The sequence below is a fragment of the Phyllostomus discolor genome, chromosome 7 (genome assembly GCF_004126475.2).
Source record: "Phyllostomus discolor isolate MPI-MPIP mPhyDis1 chromosome 7, mPhyDis1.pri.v3, whole genome shotgun sequence".
NCBI classification, from domain to species: domain Eukaryota; kingdom Metazoa; phylum Chordata; class Mammalia; order Chiroptera; family Phyllostomidae; genus Phyllostomus; species Phyllostomus discolor.
The window spans coordinates 4,521,136-4,542,211 of NC_040909.2; the positions used below are offsets into that span (position 1 = coordinate 4,521,136).

The following is a 21,076-nucleotide window of genomic DNA, read 5'->3' on the forward strand; positions in this document are numbered from 1 at the left end:
GTCCGACCCAGCAGTCCCCTCCTGGTTCCTCCCTCCCGAGAACGAAAACACGCCCTCACAACAACCTGTGCACGGGTGTTCACAGCAGCATCGTTCACGATGGCCAGAGGGGGAAGCAACCTGTCTGTCAGTGATAATGGGTACAAGAGATGGGACATGTACTTAAAGTGGAATATCACGTAACAGTAACAAAGGACGTGGTGCTGACACCTGCGACAGCACGGGCGAGCCTGGAGATCGTCATGCTTAGGTGAGGGACACCAGCCACACGGGGTCACGCGTTCCATGGTTCTGCTTCTAGACACGCCCGGAGCAGGCAAATCTGCAGAGCCGGGAAGTGGATCATCGGTCGCTTGGGGGCGGACGGGAGGGCAGGGAACGACAGCTGGAGGATACGGGATTCCGAGGAAACGTGTGTTTGAAACCTACAGTGACGGTTGCACCCATGTGCAGATATACTAAAAACCATTAAATTATCCACTTTAAACGGGTGAATTGTGCCCTGGCTGGTGTGACTCAGTGGATTGAGTGCTGGCCTGTGAACCACAGGGTTGCCAGTTCGATTCCCAGTCAGGGGACATGTCTGGGTTGTGGGCTGGGCCCCCAGTTGGGGGCATACGAAAGGTAATACACACTGATGTTTCTTTCCTTCTCTTTCTCCCTCCCTTCCCCTCTCTCTGAAAATACATGAATAAAATCTTTTTAAAACATGGGTGAATCGCATGTGTGAATTATATCTCAAAGCAGTTATAAAAAAACAGCTTTTATTATAAGTAATATGTATTCACTGGTTTAAAAAAAGATAATACATGAACCCTGGCTGATGTGGCCCAGTGGATTGAGCGCTGCCCTTCGAACCAGAGGGTCACCGGTTTGATTCCCAGTCAGGGTAGATGCCTGGGTTGTGCGCCAGGTCCCTGGTTGTGGTGTGCCAGAGGCAACCACACATTGGTGTTTCTCTCCCTCTCTTTCTCTCTCCCTTCTTCTCTCTCTTAAAATAAGTAAATAAAATCTTTTTTTTAAAAAAAGTATATAAGTAACGAGAAGAACTAGAAATAAAGGATCACCCATAACTTCAGTGTTAGTGTTTTGGTGTACAACCAGACCTTTTCCCCCTGTCTTACACTTTTCCAAAAATGAGATCATGTTCTCCATCCTGATGTGCACCTTCTGCAGCCAGTGATGGCTACCGTAAATGTTGGGTTGGTGGATGGGGCGGGCGCTGGCAGGGAACTAAGGGAGCGGAGGGTGCGGGCTGCGGGGAGTGGTGCGCCGGGGGGACAGGCTAGCGCAGGCGCACCTGAAGGTCACCGTTGCTGGGTTCCCGCCCTCTTATTTAAAGAAAACTGGATGTCTGGATTTTTATGTGAAATTTCCTGATTTTTAAGTTTGCCGATGAATTACCAAAATTTGAGCCATTTCACCGGTCAGAGAAACCAGCTTGCCAAACTGGACGTGGTAAAAATTCTGAAGGGCCTGATGCGCCTGTCCCCTCCTGAGGTGGGTGGGGCGAGGCGACATTCCGCTTTCTGGTGGTGGCCCTAAAACTTAAACAAGTGTCCGTTCAGCAGTGCATGGCGTGTCGTGGTTTTTCACATTTTTGTGCTGCTTTTGGTGGATCCACTACCTAAAAGGGCTCCCGAGCGTGGTGCTGAGGTGCCATCCGGGCTTCCCGAGCAAGGACGTGCCTCGTGAAGAAGGTACGTGTCAGCTCGCTTTGTCCAGGCGTGCGTGGTAGGGCTGCTGGCTGTGAGTTCCGCACTGATGACGGCACGAAGAGTCTATAAACAGAAATGCACGGAACGGGCCGTGTCCTGTACGACGTGTGTGCGGGTGTGGAAGGCTGTGTGTTGGTCGGCTGACGGAGGTGCGACCAGCGGCTCACAGAAGCCCAGCCCTGCGTTGCCCCCGGGAGCGGCGGGTCCGTGTTTGCTACCTTGGTGTTCGCAGCGGCTTCACAAAACATAACTGCTGTCAGCGGTGAGAATCGACTGTGGAGCCTTCTGTGTCTGGCTGCCTTTCCGGGGCTCGTCCACTTGGATGCCTTCGCTCTCTTTTCTTGCTGAGTAGTATTCTGCTTCGTGGCTCTGCCGTTTGCTTATGGGGACTTGGGTTGCTTCTAGCGTTGGGCTGTTATTACTGAAGATGCAGTAAATCTTCCTGTGTGAGTCTTTGTGCATGCCTGTTTTCCCTCCTCTCCAGACCAGCATCTAGGAGGGAGCTGCTCTGACTCCCGGGCTGTGTCCGAGGGGACGCTGTTTCGGGGGACGCCGCAGAGCGGCCCCTCGGGCTGTGGGCCGCTGTGTCGTTGCCCTTCCCTGGTCGCCCTTGGCTCCGCGCTTCGTCCTCCACGTGGCCAGAGTCCCAGGTCCGTCCGTGCTGAGTGCAGACCCGATGGGCGCTCCCTCGGGTCGGAAGTTGAAACGACCAGGAACTGTTGCAGGTGGTCACAAGCTTCTTGATTGAGGGGTCGGTTTGCTTGAGAATTTGCTTTAGCATTTGTCGCGTTTCTAGAATGCTGTTGTTGATGCGGGCCGGGAGGCCCCTTGGCCATCCACAGGGTTCGCAGAGTTCATCCTCTCTGTCTCCGTGGAGATGGGCCTCGGTGACCCGTGCCTTTACAGTGTCCAGGCCACTACCACGGCGGGTGCTGCCTCTGTAGACTGTTGGTCAGGGGGAGCATACTTTGGGGCTTGAACATTTCAAATCTAATTCACATTTAACTCTTTAAAGCTTGAGGCTTCCCTGTCTGGTGATCTTTTGTGTGTGGTCTTTGGAAACAGCGCCAACTAGAGGGTCCTTGCTGGTGCCCTAGGTTTGGACCTCTGGGAGCAGCGAGCATTGGTTTTGGTGACGAGTGTTCATCCCTCCAACGCCCTCCCGTGGGAAGTCGTCTGCACGTGAGCCTGTGCGCGGCTGGTTCGGCACACGCGTCCGTCTCACCGCTGGCGCGGACCGGCGTTCGGTGACTCCTGGGTGTTTTGAAGTCAAGAACTTAGTTAATCAGAATTTTCTTCTAAAGCTTTCCAAATCTCTTAAAGAATTAACTTTATTCTTACAAAGCCACTAAAATAACTTTTCGTACACTTCCGGCCAAGGTGGAGGCATAGGTAGCACGCTGTGCCTCCTCGCAAAACCAGCAGAAGGACAACAAGTTTAAAACAAAAAATAACAGTAACTGCCAGAAATTGAACTATATGGAAGTCCGACAACCAAAGAGTTAAAGAAGAAACATCCATCCTGATGGGTAGGAGGGGCGGAGTTGGCAGCTGGGCGGCTGGGCGGAGAGGACTCAGGGCAAGGAGGACCGGGCCAGTGGTGGCTGGTGGAGGGAGTGGTTCCACATTCCTGTGTGGATAAACCAGGAGGAACCACTGGGGATTGAGATAGACCGGCAACCCAGGGTCCCAGCGTGGAAATAAAGCCTCAAACCTCTGACTGAAAACACCTGTGGGGGTTTAGGTGGCAGGGAGAGACTCCCAGCTTCACAGGAGAGTTTGTTGGAGAGACCCACGGTGTCCTAGAACGTACACACACACACACACCCACCTGGGAATCAGCACCAGAAGGGCCCAATTTGCTTATAGGCAGTGGGGGAGGTGACTGAAAACCAGCAGAGAGTGGAGCAAACACCACTGTTCCTCTCAGACCCCTCCCCCATGTACAGCGTCACAACCCAGCGACTGTCTAAGACTCCGCCCCTTGCTGTGTAACAGGCGTGCCCAGACCCCCCCCCCAAAAAAGGCCCAAAAGAACAAATCAAAGCTCCAGAAAAAATACAACTAAGCAACGAAGAATAAGGCAAACTATCAGATGCAGAGTTCAAAAAACTGGTAATCAGGATGCTGACAGAATTGGTTGAGTACGGCTGGAAAACAGAAGAAACCATGACGGCTATGAAAAGTGAAATAAAGGAAAACGTACAGGGAACCAGCAGTGACAGGAAGGAAACTGGGACTCAAATCAACCATTTGGACCAGAAGGAAGAATAACATTCAACCAGAACAGAATGAAGAAACAAGAATTCAGAAAAATGAGGAGAGGCTTAGGAACCTCTGGGACATCTTTAAACGTTCCACCATCTGAATCATAGGGGTGCCAGAAGAAGGAGAAGAGGAAGAGCAAGAAACTGAAAACTTACTTGAAAACATAATGAAGGAGAACTTCCCCATTCTGGCAAAGGAAACAGACTTCCAAGAAGTCCAGGGAGCTCAGAGAGTCCCAGAGAAGTTGGACCCAAGGAGGAACACACCAAGGCACATCATAATTACATTGCCCAAGATGAAAGAGAAGGAGAGAATCTTAAAAGCAGCCAGTTACCCTACAAAGGAGTTCCCATCACACTGTCAGCTGATTTCTCAGAAGAAACCTTGTGGGGAAGAAGGGGCTGGAAAGAAGTATTTGAAGTCATGAAAGGCAAGGACCTACATCCAAGATTGCTCTGTCCAGCACAGCTGCCATTTAGAATGGAAGGGCAGATAAAGTGCTTCTCAGATAAGGTCAAGTTGAAAGAGTTCATCATCCTCAAGCCCTTATTATATGAAATGGTAAAGGGATTTATCTCAGAAAAAGAAAATTAAAAATAGGAGCAGTAAAATGACAACAAACTCACAACTGTCAATGACCAGACCTAAGACGAAAACAACAAACTAAGCAAACAGCTAGAACAGGAACAGAGTCACAGACATGGAGATCACATGGGGGGTTATCAGCAGGGAGGAGGAAAATGGGGGAAAAGGTCCAGGGATAAGAAGCATAAATGGTAGGTACAAAATCGACAGCGGGTGGTTAAGAATGGTATGGGAAGTGGAGAAGCCAAAGAACTGATATGTACGACCCAAGGACATGAACTAAGGGGTGGGGGGGATGTGGGGGGGGAGGGTATGCAGGGTGGAGGGTAGTAAAAGGGGGAAAATGGGACACCTGTAATAGCATAATCAATAAAATATATTTTTTATTTTGTAAAGATTTTATTTTTTAGACGGGGAAGGGAGGGAGAGAAACATCAATGTGCCCATTGCCTCTTACGTGCCCCACACTGGGGACCCAGCCCACAACCCAGGCATGTGCCCTGACTGGGAACCAAACCAGCGACTCTTTGGTTTGCATGCCCACACTCAATCCACTGAGCCACACCAGCCAGGGCAAATAAAATATATATATAAAAATTTCAAAAAAATAACTTTTTGCACCTGGACCAGGGATCAAAACAGCCGTATGAGACATGTGTGGTATGTTCGTCTTACAGTTGCAGAAACTGGAACCACACAGTAACCTGAATGGGTCGAGTTTAATAGAAAGACAGAGCTGTAACGGGGTGTTGGGGCAGTGAGGGTTGGCTGGTGCGCAGTGGAGAGAACCCTGCATGACACAGGAACAGCCCACGTGGAAGCAGCTGCTGCCTCCAGGGCCGCTGAGAGCACTCAGGGCAGACGCCCCCGGGGCTGAGACCCGCGCCTCGTCAGCGGGGAGGGTGGCAGAGGAAGCTCCCGTGGTGGCGCACTTACAGGTCGTGTGGACGTGTACCCTCTTAGTCTAGAGCGTGTCAGAGACCCGCCTTCTAGGGTACCGGAGAGCCCCGTTCACGGGCAGGCGAGGTCTTGCTGGAAGCGTTCTGCCACAGAACTGCTTGTGGTGTCAGAGGAGGCTGCCGGCCACAGCGCACTGCTGGTCCCTGTGCAGGCACCCAGCAGTGGCCGGCACTTCGGGAACCTGACTGGGTGGCCGGCCTGGTGGAGGAGCGTGCTGGCACCAGGTAGAGAGGGCTCTTCATTTGGCAGTGTCTGTCCAGTGTCCTTACTGACAGAACTTAACATCAGCTGGCCGAGGGGGAATATGTAAGGGGTTCAGCGCCCGTTGCAGCGCAGGGGATAGCGCTGGAGTTCGGAGCCAAGAGGTAATACGTGGCTAACTGGGAGGCATTTGTCAGAGCTATAGGAACAAGTCAACAATTTAGTAGTATTTTCTCAATAGGATAGTCATTACAACCACCTTATTTTATTTTTTTTAGATGTTATTTGTTTACTTTTAGACAGAGGGGAAGGGAGGGAGGGAGAGAGGGAGAGAAACATACATGGTTGCCTCTTGCACACCCTGCACCAAGGACCGCAACCCAGGCACGTGCCCTGACTGGGAATTGAACCAGCAACCTTCTGGTTCGCAGGCTGGTGCTCAGTCCACTGAGCCACACCAGCCAGGGCACTACCACGTTATTTTTAATTGTGTTTTTTTATTGTGTTTTTTAATATAGGGATTAAACTGTTGTTCTCTTCTAGCCAGTGACAACTCTGCTGTGATGTTTTTCTTTATCACAGATTGGTCTGGCCTGTTTTAGAGTTTCACATTAATGATCCTACTGTATGTGCCCCTGCATGAGACTTCTTCCCTGTATGAGACAGACTTATTCCTGTGTGAGACAGTGTGATTTGGGGGGAACTGATTCATGCTGTCTCCGTGTCGATAGTAGTTCGTTGTTTCTTGCTGTGTAGTATTTCATCACGTGAACATGCCCGTTGGTTTACTCTTCTGTGGATGGACATCTGGGCTCTTTCCAGTGTTTCGTTTATGAGTAAAGCTTCTGCGGACATTTTCGTGCACGTGTTTTGGGGAGACATACACATTCATTTCTCTCGAAGGGAGTAGAATTGCTGGATCGTAGGGTAGATGTATGTCTAGTTTTATAAGAAACTTTAAAATATTTTGCAACATAGCTGTACCATTTTACAGTTCCACCAATAACGTAGAGAATTCTCAGCAACATTTAGCGCGTTATCTGTGTTTTTAATGTTAGCCATTTTTGTGAAAGTCTAACAGTATCTAACCAGGTTTTTAATTTGCATTTACGTGATCACTAATGATTTGGGGCACTCTCTTCTGCCGTTGTTAGTCATTTGTTTCACTTCCTTTGTGAGTACTTGTTCAAATACTTCGCCCATTTAAAAAGATGGAGCTGTTAATATATTTTTATTATTGAGTTTTAGGCGATCTTTATGTATGTTGCATACCAGTTAGATACAGGTTTCATGAAGATTTTTCTCTCAGGTCTAGTGGCTTGCCTATTTATTTTATTTTAAAGATCAGAAGTTTTCAGTTTTATTGAAGTCTGACTTACCGATATTTTAAAAGATTTAAAAAATTTTTCAATTTCAGTTGACATACAATATTGAAATTTTTAAAATCTTCATCTGAGGATATTTTTTCATTGCTTTTAGAGAGAGAAGGGGGAGAAGAAGAGAGAGGGGGAGAGAGAGAGAGGGGGAGAAAGAAACATCAATGCAAGAGAGAAACATGAACTCCTTGCCGGCCGCATGCACCTGACCGGGACGAACCTGTGACCCCTCGGTCCCCAGGGTCCCCGGGATGGCACTCCAGTCAGCTGAGCCACACCGGCCGGGGAGACGCTCAGTAACGCAGTAGCTTCAGGCGCACAGCATGGCGGCTGGACACTTATGTACTTAAACAGGGTTCCCCCCAGTGTGTCTCGTACCCCCGCCCCCCGACACCATGCACAGTTATCGCAGCATGGTTGACTGTATCCCCTGGTGAACCTGCTTTACATTCACGTAAAAACGCTGCACGTTACACCCCGTGCCTGTTCTCTAACCGCCACGGGTGCATGTCGATCCTGTTGCTTTTCCCGCCCGGCTCCCAGCGGCCCCTCTTCCATCGGCAGCCGTCAGTTCTCTGCATCCACGAGTGCGTTTCTGTCTGTTTGTCCATCTTGATTTTTAGATGCCACGTGTGGGCGAAGTCATGCGGTGTTTCCTCTTTCTGTCTGTCTGAGCACAGCACCCTCCGGGTCCACCCGCGCTGTCCCGAAGGGTAAGGCTTCGTTCTTTTACCGCCGAGCAACACCCCGTGGTGTGCACGCGCCGCGCCTGGCGCCCCTGGCGGACACAGAACTGCAGCGGGCATGCTGGCGTTTCGGGTTCCTCTGGATAAGCGCCCGGAAGTGGAATTGCCGGGTCGTACGGTGCTTCTGTTTTTAATTTTTAGGGAGCCTCCGTGCTGTGTTCCTGTAGCGGCCGCAACAGTTCGGAGCGAAGTCTCTTCTGTAAATGGGCGTTCATTTTATTTTTCCTTGCACGTTTTATGGTTGTCCTTGTTGAGATTGGACGTTGGAGTGTGGTGTTCGGGTAACTGTGGACATCGGAGTCACCACTCCTCGGGTGTTGCTGGGTTTTATTGATCGCTGGAGCCTTCTGTTTGTGACCTCTCCAGACTGATTTTGAAAATGCGCGTTCCTGCTGTACGTGTGTGGTCGCTGGAGTCTCTGTTCAGTCCTCTCTGCAGTCGGCCAGCGACCTGATGAGGGTTTCCTTAAATATCTGGCTCCCAAAGGGAGGAAAAATAAAAACAAGTGCTGTCTCTTACACCCCCTGGACACCTTGTCAGCCCGCGGGTGGTGAAACAGTCGGGGTCGGTCGCCAGCCGGGCCGCCCCGAGGTGGTGGGAGAAGCCGTCCTTCAGCCGTCAGGACACGCGCCTCGCCTCTCCTTCCTGCGCGCCTTCTCATTTTGACTTCCTGCGTGTCACCTGGGACCTGTGTTTAACATTCTGTCCTCAGCCTCCCTTTTCACTCATTGCAGCACAGTTGAGAGAGATTTTCAAAGGCATCTTTGCTTTTGTACACACACACACACACACACACACACACACGGAGAAGCACAGGGTTCTAGCCTTCAGAAATCCGGTAAAAACACTGGCTCTGACTTCTCTCTTTGTCCTGAATAAATTCTGTTCCGGCTATTTCTTGATGGGCTGGCACATCTCAGGCCTCCCGCCAAGTTTCCATGCCTCCTGCCCCCGTTGACTCTCGGGCGATGTGCTCGGGGGAAGCCACCGCACCCCAGGATCCTGGGATGGGGCCCAGGAGCCCAAACAATTCCTCATCTCTTCTCAGAGGACAAGCAGCAAAACAGATACCTTTAAGCCTTTCCCCTTCTCCTTGTTTCAGGCCTCCCAGCTGGCTCCAGGCCTCTGCCCACACTTCTGGTTTCCAGGTGAGGGGCGCACCGGGCCCTGGCAGGTTGGCAGCGCGGGCTCAGGTTGGCAGCCCTGCCGAGGGCCGAAGCATGGCCTCTCCTTCCCTCCTCAAACGAGAGTTCTGTGATCGTCTGCTCCAAAGGGCCTGGTCCTCGGGTCGGGGGAGGAGGGCTGTCCTCTGCACCCTCCCGAGTGCACCGGACCTGCGTCGGTCGGTGCCGCGCCGTCTCGTGGGTGAAGCCCCAATGGGCTGGGCTTCCAGAAGGCACTGTGACCCCTTGGGCGTGTGCTTCAGGGAACAGACAAGCAGTCATGTTTTCTGCTGTCGTGGTTTTTGTCCCTGAACTTGAGGGTATTTCAGTATCTTTTTCCTGTCAAGAGTCCGTACCAGCTTATTGTTTCTGAAATCAGTTAGAAGTTAGTTTCCATAAAGTCCAGAGCTGTACAACGCAAGCTTTGTGGTTCTTTTCTGTTAGAATGACTTATCAGTCTGTGGTGTTCTTTCTAGTTGAGTGGCTTTGCTATTTTGACCTTGGGTTGTATCAGGGAGTAAAAAACAAACTAATGATACAGTATCAGAATTTTCCTTAGCATTCCTGAGACTGACCAAGTTTAAATATGATTTTTTAAAAACTAAATAAATTTCATATGATTTTTAAAGGACAGGATGCTTCATCGTTATCTTTTAGTGCTTAAGTGAATATGTTTAATTTTGGAAGAGGTCGTAGAAATATTGGATTTGTAAACCTTTGAATGAAAATCTGAGGAAATTTGCAAGTATACCTGTGGAATGTGAAGGCACCAAGGATGCTTCTCTTTATTTCTTTTAAAGACTATTTTATTTTTTAGAGAGGGGGAAGGGAGGGGGAAATAGGGAGAGAAACCTCTATGTGCAGAAGACACATCTATCAGTTGCCTCTCACACGCCCCCAGTGGGGACCCGGCCCACAACCCGGGCCTGTGTGTGGACTGGGCATCGTACCAGCGACCTTTTGGTTCGCAGGCTGATGCTTAGTCCACGGAGCCACACCAGCCCCGGCAGGGACGCCTCTCTTTACAAAAGGGTTGCATAGCAAACTCAAGGGGCTCATCTGAGGCTGCAAAAGTATGTTGGTCGCAGAATTTGGAATTCCACGCGGGCTTCTCAGAGTGCTCGCCTGCCGGTCTCTATTTGGAGTGTGCCTGTGAGCCTGCCCGCCTGAGGCAGCTGGTGACCAGGTATTGTCTCGCTCTCGCTGTGGTGGCAGTGGCTTCCCAGTTCTTAAAATAGCCCTGACCTTGTTCACTACCATATCTGATTGCCATTTTTCTTTCTTTGCCAGGGCTTTTATTCATTGCCACTTTCCAGGCTAACGCTGTTGTTGAATTTAAAAAACAAACAAACAAACTTACATTGTATTTTCTAAATTTGGTTGGAGTTCTTTGATAAGGTTCATTCTTTATTATGGAGATTATTTGTATGTTTGCCTCATCCCCACTCCTTGTTGCTCTTTTGTATTATTGATCAACCCTGTCTAACCCTCCTCCTCCTCCTTTCTCTTTCCTCCACTATCTGGTTCACTTTCTGTTGTCGCGCCTCTTATCCGAGTACATTTAAACTGTTGTTGTTTTCAGATACCGTCTTCTTAGAGTTGAAATGCAGAATTCTGCCTTTTCTTTATTTGTTGACCTGGAATTCTGGCCTGTGGCCGACATGCTTTGCTCTCTGTAAAGCCACCTCTTTGTTCTGGGTTAGTAGCCCTCGATCGGTCTGTGACCTTTCTTGACTTACAGCCTTAATAATAGTAAGGAAACAAAAAGAGCTTGTCCTTCATAAACATCTTCATAAACATTTTTTATATGTTGTATATACTTATCCTACCGTATACATCTGCTACAGACTTCATATACGCACCTCCATGCATGCATTCACTCGGGTGTTTTCACTGTGCGGCTGCCCGTGCCGCACGCCGCTGCAGGCTGCGGGCATTTAGGGTAACCCGCAGTGAACTAAACAAAGAGCCCTCTCTTCGTGGAGCTGATGCAATACAAATCAGCACCAGATACTATTGATCAGTAAAATATATAAAATGCCCCAAGGGGGTGAGCACCATGAAGAAGAAGAGCAGAGCGGATTAAGGGGGATGGAGAGTCCAGGTGGGTTTGCAGTTTAAACTTGGGGAGATTGGAGAGGTCTCGCTGAGCAGGAGGCACTGGAGCTGATCGTCCGGAAGGAGGAGGAGAGTGAGCCGCGGAGGAAAGCCGGGGAAGGAGGTCCGGGCAGAGGGGGTGGCTGCGTGCACCTGTGTGTCTCGCTAGTGTGACTCGACTGGGGTCATAGCCCTGGGGAGAGGGCCAGCAAGTCAGGTCAGAGAGAAAGGGGCTGGGGAGAACCCAGGTCTTCTGGGGCCTTGTCGGCCATGAAAGGGAGTCGGACTTCCACTCTGGGTGTGAGGGGGCGAGATGCAGGACTTTGAACCGAGGACTCCCACGCTGTGATCCTCAGGGTAACGGCTCTCGTGGCTGCCGTGTGGAGGCTGTCGGAAGGCCGTGATGGGAGTGGGCTGCCAGGTGGGAGGCGCAGGTGGGAAGCGCAGGTGGGAGACAAGGGAGGTGCGGGTGGCCACGCCCGCGTGGCAGCGTTGGTGGCGGGGAGCCGTACTGGGCGGTGGGTGTGACCCACAGTGGGGTCAGGAAGGCCGCGTGGCGTGTGGCGTGTGGCGTGTGGCGTGGGAGAAAGACGAGCAGGAGTGGCGGCCAGGGTTTGGTGAGAGCAACTGCAAACAGTTGAGCTGGGAATGGGGAAGACCGCAGCGGAGGGGTTTTTTGGAGAGGAAGAGATGCGTCCTGTTTTGGTCGTGTTAAATTTAAACGTCCTAGGTCAGTGATTTTCAGCAGGTGTGCCACAAGAATGTGTAAAACATTCTGACTATTGACTCAGGGGCACCGACCTCTTTTCCTTTAGATTGTCAAATAAAAAAGGGTAACGGCCAACACAAGAGCCGTCAGTGTGAACAAATAAAAAGTATACTTATTTTTTGTCAGACCAGCAAACAGTGTATCTTTGGTGCACCGCGGAGTTCTAGTAGTTAGTTTACGTGAGCCGGGAGCTGAAGAAGGCTGAAACCCGCTCTCCCCGGGTCCGGGAGGCAGGTGGGCGTGTGCGTGAACTTGGTGGTCAGGAGAGGGCTGAACTGCAGCTGTAACCAGACGAGAAAGGCCCCAGGACAGAGAACCAGCAGAGGAGACCGAGGAACGGGAAGGTGGGAGTTGAGTGCCTGAAGGCCCGGCGAGGAAGACCGGTCCGTGTTTTCTTCCCGCCTCCGGAGCCTGCACGGCGTCGGCGGCAGAACAACTGGTGGTGCGTTCGCCCGTCTGACGTTTGCTGCGCACTGACATCGGGCGTCTAGCGCTGGGGAGGCTTTACGTGTTTTAATGAAAGCCGGGGTCAGAGAGTAGTGCAGTATCAATGTACTTGACACACAGACTTAAAAATACTAGCATTTGACCATAGTTGTTTCAAGCTTTTAAAAAAGAAATAAAAATTTTGTTCTGGATCAGAGCAGACACGTTGATCATTGTAGCTCAACCATTGAGCTACACTAGCCAGAAAAAGCTTTTTCTTCTTTTAAAGATTGTATGTATTTAGTTTTAGAGAGACAGGGAAGGGAGGGAAAAAGAGAGGGAGAGAAACATCGATACATAAAAGATACATCAACCAGTTACTTCTCATGCTCCCCCAACCCAGGACCCAGCCCACACCCCAGGTGTGTGCCCTGACCGGGAATTGAATCAGTGACTCTGGTTCGCAGGCCATGTTCAGTCCACTGGGGTTGGGGTTGGGGTTGGGGTAGGGAGAGGGGATTAGGTGGGGCTTTTCCAGTGTGCTCTGACAATACTTCTTGTTGCTCAGGTCCCCAGTCTTGCATGACAGGGAGCAGGTACTCGGGCACTTGGTTTTGTATGGGACGGCCCCTAGGGTGGCGGTCATCGCGCACGGAACATTAGTGCTGGTGACCATGGTGCACCATGTGATCAGAGTACCGCGGGGACCGGGACCCTCCTGGTGGCGCTGGCAGCTGAGTAGCTCAGAGGGCCCATGAGGTCGCGGATGCCGAGGGCAGTGCTGCTGTGGGAAGAGCTGCAGCAGCCTTGTGCAGTGACAGCCGGGAGCGGAGCGTCCAGGCTGCCGTCTGACTGCGGGGTGCAGTCGGCCGAGCCTACAGACGGGGTCTTCTGGAGGCCGCCCGAGGGCAGGGGTTTGCAGTGGTGTGGGGATAAGTGGGTGTCACTTTCCTCCGGGGCTTCCCGGGTGCCGAGCACAGCCCTGGGTGGGGGGAGCAGGCTCTGTCCTGCGTGCCCCTTGAGGCTGCTGGCGAGGGGACTGCTGTCCAGGTCAAAGGTCACGCACCTGAGAGACTAATCCTGCCAGAGGGTTTGAAAGCACTGCCTTTGTGAGGTGTCTCTGGCACGGGAACTTGTGGAGGGGGCTTTGACCACCTTCCTTCTCGACGAGTCTTCTGCTGTTTATTCCTTGTTCGTCCTAATAGAGACTCCAGGCAGTGGCTCTGGCCTTGCCTTTTTCTCCCGAGTTTCAGCCTGGTTTCAGACTCTTAGATCCTTCGCTGCGCCTGCTGTCCTCACTGACGTGCCTTAGAGTTTCCCCCGGAAGGGGAGTCTGTGTGCCCCGGAGCAGGACCGCGCACGGAGGCCCCTCTGCCTGGGGAGGGGGGTGCACTGCCTGGGGAGGGGGTGCACAGGGACAGAGGGGCGTTGTGCTTCAGGGACCGAGGGACATTTCTGGGGACCAAGAGGGAATTTCTTCTTCTGAGAGGTGTGAGTTACAAAACAGAGTGATTTTTTTTACAGAAAAAAAGAAGATTGCGAGTCCTGATGCATTTGAATGGATACACTTGTGTGAGATCTTTATAATGTGCAGCTTATTTAAGCTCTTCTTCTCTTGTATAAGCTGTTGTGATACTTGCAGGAGACGATATCTAGTTATTGTTATTTTTTTAAATAGAAGTGTTTTTTTTTATTAGTCTCAACCTAAAAAACATCCTGCTGCTATCGTCATAGCCACAGATTGTTGTCGCAGGAGGCGTGCTTGCGCCACGTGGATTTCAGACAGCAGACGCAGGCAGCCCGCTGATTGCAGCCTGGGTAGGGAGCCCCGTGGTTTTGGGGGGGGGGGCAGGGTTATTTTTTGCCTTAGGGGAAAAGAGGACCACTTCCGAAGTTTCCGGGAGGGAACCCCCTGAAGCCGTTACAAAACAAACACACTTCTCGGTGCATTTTCTTTTTTTGATGTTGGTTTAACTCCTGACTGTGAAACCAGAGTCCCTCAAGTTTTCAGTTACCTGACATTATTTCTAATACTTTGTAGCCTTAAAAGAATTTGCAAGTTTTTCTTTATGCTGGCGGTTCCTGAATTTAAGTCTCGAAAAAGACTGCAGGAGCTGGTGGTGCCTCAGGAGGCTTACGCTGCTGGAAATCAGGTCAGAGGCCAGTTTGCGGAGTCCTGTTTGAGAGTCAGTTGTGCTCTGGAAAACGGGATTTAGTCACTCCATTGTGTTTATTTACTTTTTAAATGTATTTGATTATGCTATTACAGTTGTCCCATTTTTTTTCTCCCCTTTATTCCCTTCCACCCTGCACTCCCCTCCCCCCGGCATCGCCCCCCCCCCCTTAGTTCATGTCCATGGGTCGTACATGTAAGTTCTTCGGCTTCTCCACTTCCCATGCTATTCCCTGTCGATTTTGTGCTTCTTGTTCCCTGCGCCTTCTCCCCCGTTCTCCTCCCTCCCCTGCCCGCTGCTGACCCTCCGTGTGATCTCCGTGTCTGTGACTCTGTTCCTGTTCCAGGTGTTCGCCTAGTTTTGTTTTGTTTTTTAGGTTCAGTTGTTCCCAGTTATGAGTTTGTCATTTTACAGTTAGTAGTTTGATCTTCTTTTTCTTAGATTAAGTTCCTTTACCATTTCATATAATAAGGGTTTGGGGCTGATGAACTCCTTTAACTTGGCCTTATCTGGGAAGCACTGTATCTGCCCTTCCATTCTAAATGGCAGCTGTGCTGGACAGAGCAATCTTGGATGTAGGTCCTTGCCATTCATGACTTCAAATACTTCTTTCCAGCCCCTTCTTCCCCACAAGGTTTCTTCTGAGAAATCAGCTGACAGTGTGATGGGAACTCCTTTGTAGGGTAACTGGCTGCTTTTAAGATTCTCTCCTTCTCTTTCATCTTGGGCAATGTAACTATGACGTGCCTTGGTGTGTTCCTCCTTGGGTCCAACTTCTTTGGGACTCTCTGAGCTTCCTGGACTTCCTGGAAGTCTATTTTCTTTGCCGGAATGGGGAAGTTCTCCTTTATTATTTGTTCAAATAAGTTTTCAGTTTCTTGCTCTTCCTCTTCTCCTTCTTCTGGTACCCCTATGATTCATATGTTGGAACGTTTAAAGATGTCCTGGAGGTTCCTAAACCTCTCCTCATTTTTTTGAATTCTTGTTTTCTTCATTCTGCTGTGGTTGAATGTTTATTCTCCCTTCTGGTCCAAATGGTTGATTTGAGTCCCGGTTTCCTTCCCATCACTGTTGGTTCTTTGTTTCACTTTTCATAGCCGTCATGGTTTCTTCTGTTTTTCAGCCATACTCAACCAATTCTGTGAGCATCCTGGTTACCAGTGTTCTGAACTCTGCATCTGATAGGTTGGCTGTGTCTTCATCACTTAGTTCAATTTTTGGAGCTGTGATCTGTTCTTTCATTTGGGCCATATTTCTTTGTCTCAGGGCACCTGTTACAGAAAAAGGGTGGAGCTTAGGTGTTCACTGGGGCGGGGGCAACCCACGTCACGGCGTTGTGGTGCTGTATGTGGGGCAGGAGTCCGAGGGGGAACAGTGCCACTTGCTGGGCTCTGGACTGGCTTTCAGTCCCTTCCCCCACTACCCACAGCAGACTGGGCCCTGTTGGTGCTGATTCCAGGGGAGTGGGCTTGTGCACCGTCCAGGATCCTGTGGGCCCCTCCAGTGGACTCTTCTGTGAGACTTGGAGTTTCTCCCACCCCTGCAACCCCCACAGATTTTTACAGACAGAGGTTTTGAGGTTTTATTTCCCTGGGCTGGAACCCTGGGCTACGTGGTCTGTTTCGCTCCCTAGTTGTGCCTCCGGTTTACCCGCACACAAATGTGGGAGTGCCCAGCCCGCCGCCTCTTCCAGGCCTCAGCTGCCGCCTTGCTGTGCGTCCTCTCTGCCCTGGCTGCCTGTTTCTGCCCCTCCTACCAGTCTGACTGTGTCTTCCGTAACCCCTTGGTTGTTGGACGGACTCCTTTACAGTTCGGTTTCCTGGCAGTTCTGGTTATTTTTTGTTTTCAAACTTGTCATCCTTCATGTGGTTGTGTGAGGAGGCGAAGTGTATCTACTGATGCCTCCATCGTGCCGGAAGTCCCCATGCCATTGCGTTCAGATGAGTTTGTAGAAAGTCGTGATCCGTAGGGCCTCGATGTGGGGAGAGCGTGTCTTCCATGTTGTGCCTCCTGCTGAACCACAGGAGGCTCAGTCTGGGGCTCGGTATCTGGGTGTTTAGACAATTCTTGACCTCTTACTAGAGGAGGAACTTTCTGTTTGTCACACTGTTTTTTAGTATCTTGGTACCAGCCCCGAGGACCAGATATAATTCAAGTTCTCTGCCTTCAGGGGAGGCTTGAAAGATTAGAGCGCTACATTTTTTAATTTCTGGCCTTGGACAGAGCACACACGTTGTTACCATGAAGGACCTGTTCTGCAGTTGTGGCCCGTTCCCTGGTCGCCAGAAACACTGGCCTCTTTATGTGCACAGTACATCAGCTGGGTATCTGGGGATTTGGGGGGTTTCTGTTTTTTGTTTTTAAAAGATTTTATTTATTTTAGACGGGGGGTAGGGAGGGAGAAAGAGAGGGAGAGAAACATCAGTGTGTGCTTGCTCTCGCACGCCCCGCTGGGGACCTGACCCGTATAACCCAGGCATGTGCCCTGACTGGGGATCGAACTGGTGACCCCTTGGTTCACAGGCCAGAGCTCAGTCCTCTAAGCCTCACCAGCCAGGGCGAGATACGGGGATTTTTGATGCAGCTACTTTTGTCCTTTCATTTAGGGTGGCTTCTGCTAAAAGTGACAGAAAACCCTAATGCAGCTGGCTTAAAGCATGGGGAGAAATTTATTTTTGTTACATAACAAGACACCCGGCACTTTCATGACAGCACGAGGGACCCTGGTTCCTTCTGTCTTTCTGTTCGGCATGCTCAGTGTGTCAGCCTTCAAGCTCCCAAAGTGGCCGCAGTTGTCTCGGGTGCTACGTCCAGGTGGAGTCACATCCCGAGGGGTGGGGGGGGGGCGCCTCTCGGAGAGCGAGGGGACCTTCCCCAGAGGACCCCCGGCCAGCTTCCCTCGCAGGCCCTGCCCTGCGTCAGCCACTCGGGGGCGCTGGGTCCTGTTCGGGGTTCCCCCTGGGCGGGGAATGGAGCATCACAGTCCCTTGATGCTCCATGGAGGTGCGGCCACCGCACAGGATCACGTCTCTGTCAGCAGGGACGTGCGGGCAGGGGGGCAGAGACGCCCTCAGCCTCGGCCCTCCTGGTCCACGCGCCTCGGCGGACACCCACCCGGTTTCTGGAGCAGCCTCGGGTCCTTTGTGAAAATGAGTTAGGCCGCCGCTGTTCCCGGTGCTACCCGTGCTGGGTGGTGTTCGGGACAAGCCCGGGCCCTTCGCCTGCGTGCACCCGTCCACGTGTCCCGAGGGGCAGTGGCGGGCGTGTCTTCCTGCCACAGGTGCGCGCACGGGAAGCTGAGTGACTCGCCCACGGCCCCACGACCGACCAGTGAGCCAGGGCTTCGGGGAGAGAGGCGGGGAGAGCTCCGCTTCCGCTTCTTTCAGATTCCTGGGTTATTTAAAAAGAAACGCCAAAACAGAATTACAAAAATGGGGCGTGTTTTGTGTGGGTACTTCTAAGAAAATGTTCCAGACACAAAGAGCACCGCGACTTTACTAGGCATCCCGTGGGAACACGGCTGCAGAGTCTGGCTCCGACTGGGGGTTGGACCGGCCTTGCGCCCCGTGAAGGGGTCCCCCAGAGTCCAGGGCCCGGCGGTCCCTGGCCCCTCTGCCTGCCAGCGCCACTCAAGAGTCGCTGCCGCCGCGGCCCTCCCGGGGCGCTGGCCCGTCTCCTGCTGTAAACGCCGCCCCTGTGCGGTGCGCTTTACCTCCGTGTCGTCGTGCCTGTACTCACTGTGGTCTGCGTGAATTGTTTACCTTGTTCCAACAAACTTACTTATTTTTTTGAGCACTTACTGTGTGCCGGGGACCGTCTCGGACCCTGGGAGGAGGTGAGAGAGGGGCTTGGAGGCGGCGGCAGTGGCCCGCGGTGCTGGGGTCGGCCAGGGCTGCCTCAGGGGCCCTGGAGGCCGGCTGGGGGCAGGCGACCGCGGGGCCGGGGAACCGCCCCGGGGCGGCGAGCCTCGTCCTGAAGGAGCACTGGAAGGTAGGCGGCTAAGCAGAAACACGAGTGCCTGAGAGCGGCGCCGATCTGGGGGGCGCGGGAGTGGGGGACGGTTTATTCCCGTTGACGGCAGTTGAAGCGGAACATAGTTTCCCGGGCAGCTTTGGACTCGGACAGAGTCGCAGCTCTGCTGCAGTGTTCTCGGGCAGCCCGCCGCTCCCGTGGTTGTGAGGCTCAGAAAAGGAACGGTTTGTCTCTCGCAGGCGAACCCACATATATATATATATATATATATATATATTTTAGTCTTGAGTTTTCAGATGTAGTCTTGCCAATACATTTCTAGTTTTAAAAAATATTCGTACTAAGGAAGGTGCCCACTACTGGTGACTTCCTTGGGAGGAAGTGAACATTACTGGCAGGGCTTTGGAAGACACGGAGCTTTGTCTCGTCCCACTGGTTGGTGTGGACTCAGACAGAAGGGGCGGCCCGGGTGCTGGCAGTGGCCGGGGCTGGACGGCCGGAGACGTCGCGTAGAAGACATCTGAAGCCCGAAGTCCTTTGGGAAAAGCAGGACATTCTTCTGTCCTGCAACTGGACAAGGGATGGCTTTCCCCCGCCGGCTCCCTGGCACCTGCCGCAGAAAAGTCGGGACCCCGGCGCGACCTGGCTTCTCAGGCGGGAGTGCGCCCTCCCCGCTGCAGACCCCCGAGAAGCCCGAGTGGACTGAGTTCGTGTGGCCTTCTCTTTTCTGCCCGGACTCCTAAGCGTTGGGTGGGAGGCGAACGGCGATCGCTGGGTGCCCTCCTGATGCCTGTGACGTGCTGTCACTTTAAAATCAGATCCCTCGGAGAACTTCGAAGGGGTCGGAGAACTGGGGAGTGGGGAGAATGTGGGCTTTTGTGCACGGAAAGGTAGATGGAGGAGACCAAACTGGCACCACTGAGTAGAAACTCACCACCTGCCTTTTGCGCACCATGCGGGGGGGGGGGGGCGGGGGGGACCACCGCACGGCGGGGACGGAGCGGACCCCCGCTCTCACTCCCAGGGCGGAGGCGCTCTGAACCCCGGGAGGCTGTGGCGTCTCCGTGTGCTGACTCCCTCTCTGCCTCTCTTCCTCTCTGTCAGGGAAGGAGAGTGAGCCCAGCGGCGCTGACCGTCGGCGCCCGGCCTGCCGGGACCTCCCGCCTCGCACCCCTCCCGTGGCCCATGTGCTGCGTCCTCGGCCCTCAGCGTGCAGCCGGCCCCAACGCGATGTGTGTTTGTCAAACCATGGAGGTGGGGCAGCACTGCAAGAACTCGAGTCGGGCCGGAGACCGGGGCGTCCTCCTGGAGCCCTTCATCCACCAGGTGGGCGGGCACAGCAGCATGATGCGCTACGACGACCACACCGTGTGCAAGCCCCTCATCCCGCGGGAGCAGCGCTTCTACGAGTCCCTCCCCCCGGAGATGAAGGAGTTCACCCCCGAGTACAAAGGTCAGTAGTCGCCGGCCTGGGCGGCGCGGGTTCCGTGGGCCCCGTGGCGCGGTTGTGGGGCTCTGCGGTCTCGGAGCCGCTCGGCTACTCATCCCCCAGAATGTGGTCGGGAAGCGTCCGGGAGGCCTTCAGGTCTTGGAAAGTGGCTTCATTGATAGCTAGAGCCTGGAAGAACTCACAGCAGTAAGTCCCCCTGGTGAGGACCACGCTGGTGTCAAGGTTTGCTCTCTGCTGGGGTGGTCTGGGAGAGAAGGGGCAGCCCCTGCCTCCCAGGCCCCAGAGGGGGAGGGACGGGGTGCTTTCCAGGCCGGGCGGCGGGATGCCGGCGGTGGGGGGCCCTGTGGAGCCTGTGCTGAAGGGGAGGGAGGGGCTGGGGGTCCTGGTTCTGGAAGGAAGGCTGGGTGTTTTAAAGGTAAGTTGGCGTTATGGAGTAGAAAACCCCATCAGTGTACGCCAGAATTAAGTCACTCTGTTTTAAAGTCTGACTTTCGTCACTGTATACAATTTTATGATGCTTGTCGTGTGTAAGTTATCTATTTTTTGTGTCCTGATTTTTAACATTTCTAAAGCTGTACAAATCCAGTCATGTTCACACCACCCTTCACTTAGGGAATCCTTAATTTAGAAAAACCAATTCATATCAGTATTGACTTTTGCTCTCTTACTTTTTTAAATATTGTAGTAAATATACATAACATACAACCTGCCATTTTTAAGTATATAGTTTAGCGGCATTGAGTCAATTCACAGTGTCGTGTGACCACTACTATCATCTATTTCCAGAACTTTTTCATCACGCAGACAGAAGCTCTGTGCCCGTCACACAACAACTCCCCATTGCTCCCTCGCCCAGACCCCTCGCATCCTCACCTGCTTTCTCGCACTGCAGACTTGCTCGCCATAAATGGGGGTGTTGTGGAAGTGGAACCGTGTAATTTTCACCCTTGTGTGTGCGGCTTATTTCACTCCGTATAGTGTTGTCAAGGTCTGGCCGTCCTGCAGCGTGAATCAGAACTTCATTTCTTTTTAAGGCTGAAAGCGACCCCGTTGTAAACACACGGCAGGTTCTGCTTTGTCCCTTCGTCTCCCAGCGGCCCACCCGGGCCGTTCCCACCTTGGGGCTGCTGTGGGTGGCGCCCGTGTGAAGATAGGCGTGCAGATGCATGTG

The 21,076-nt window shown here is 52.4% G+C and overlaps 1 protein-coding gene across 2 annotated transcripts in view; it reads left to right on the forward strand.

Annotated features, from left to right (window-relative positions):
* Positions 1 to 21,076, forward strand: part of IP6K1 (inositol hexakisphosphate kinase 1) — a 39,755-nt gene that overhangs the window by 4,076 nt on the left and 14,603 nt on the right. The window contains exon 2 of one of the 2 annotated variants that reach the window (XM_028517916.2): positions 19,560 to 19,908. The exons of the other annotated variant lie outside the window; for it this stretch is intronic. Coding sequence (XP_028373717.1) covers positions 19,641 to 19,908 — 268 coding nt within the window. The 5' untranslated portion in view covers positions 19,560 to 19,640. The remainder of the gene's footprint in view (positions 1 to 19,559; positions 19,909 to 21,076) is intronic. 2 annotated transcript variants of the gene reach the window in all.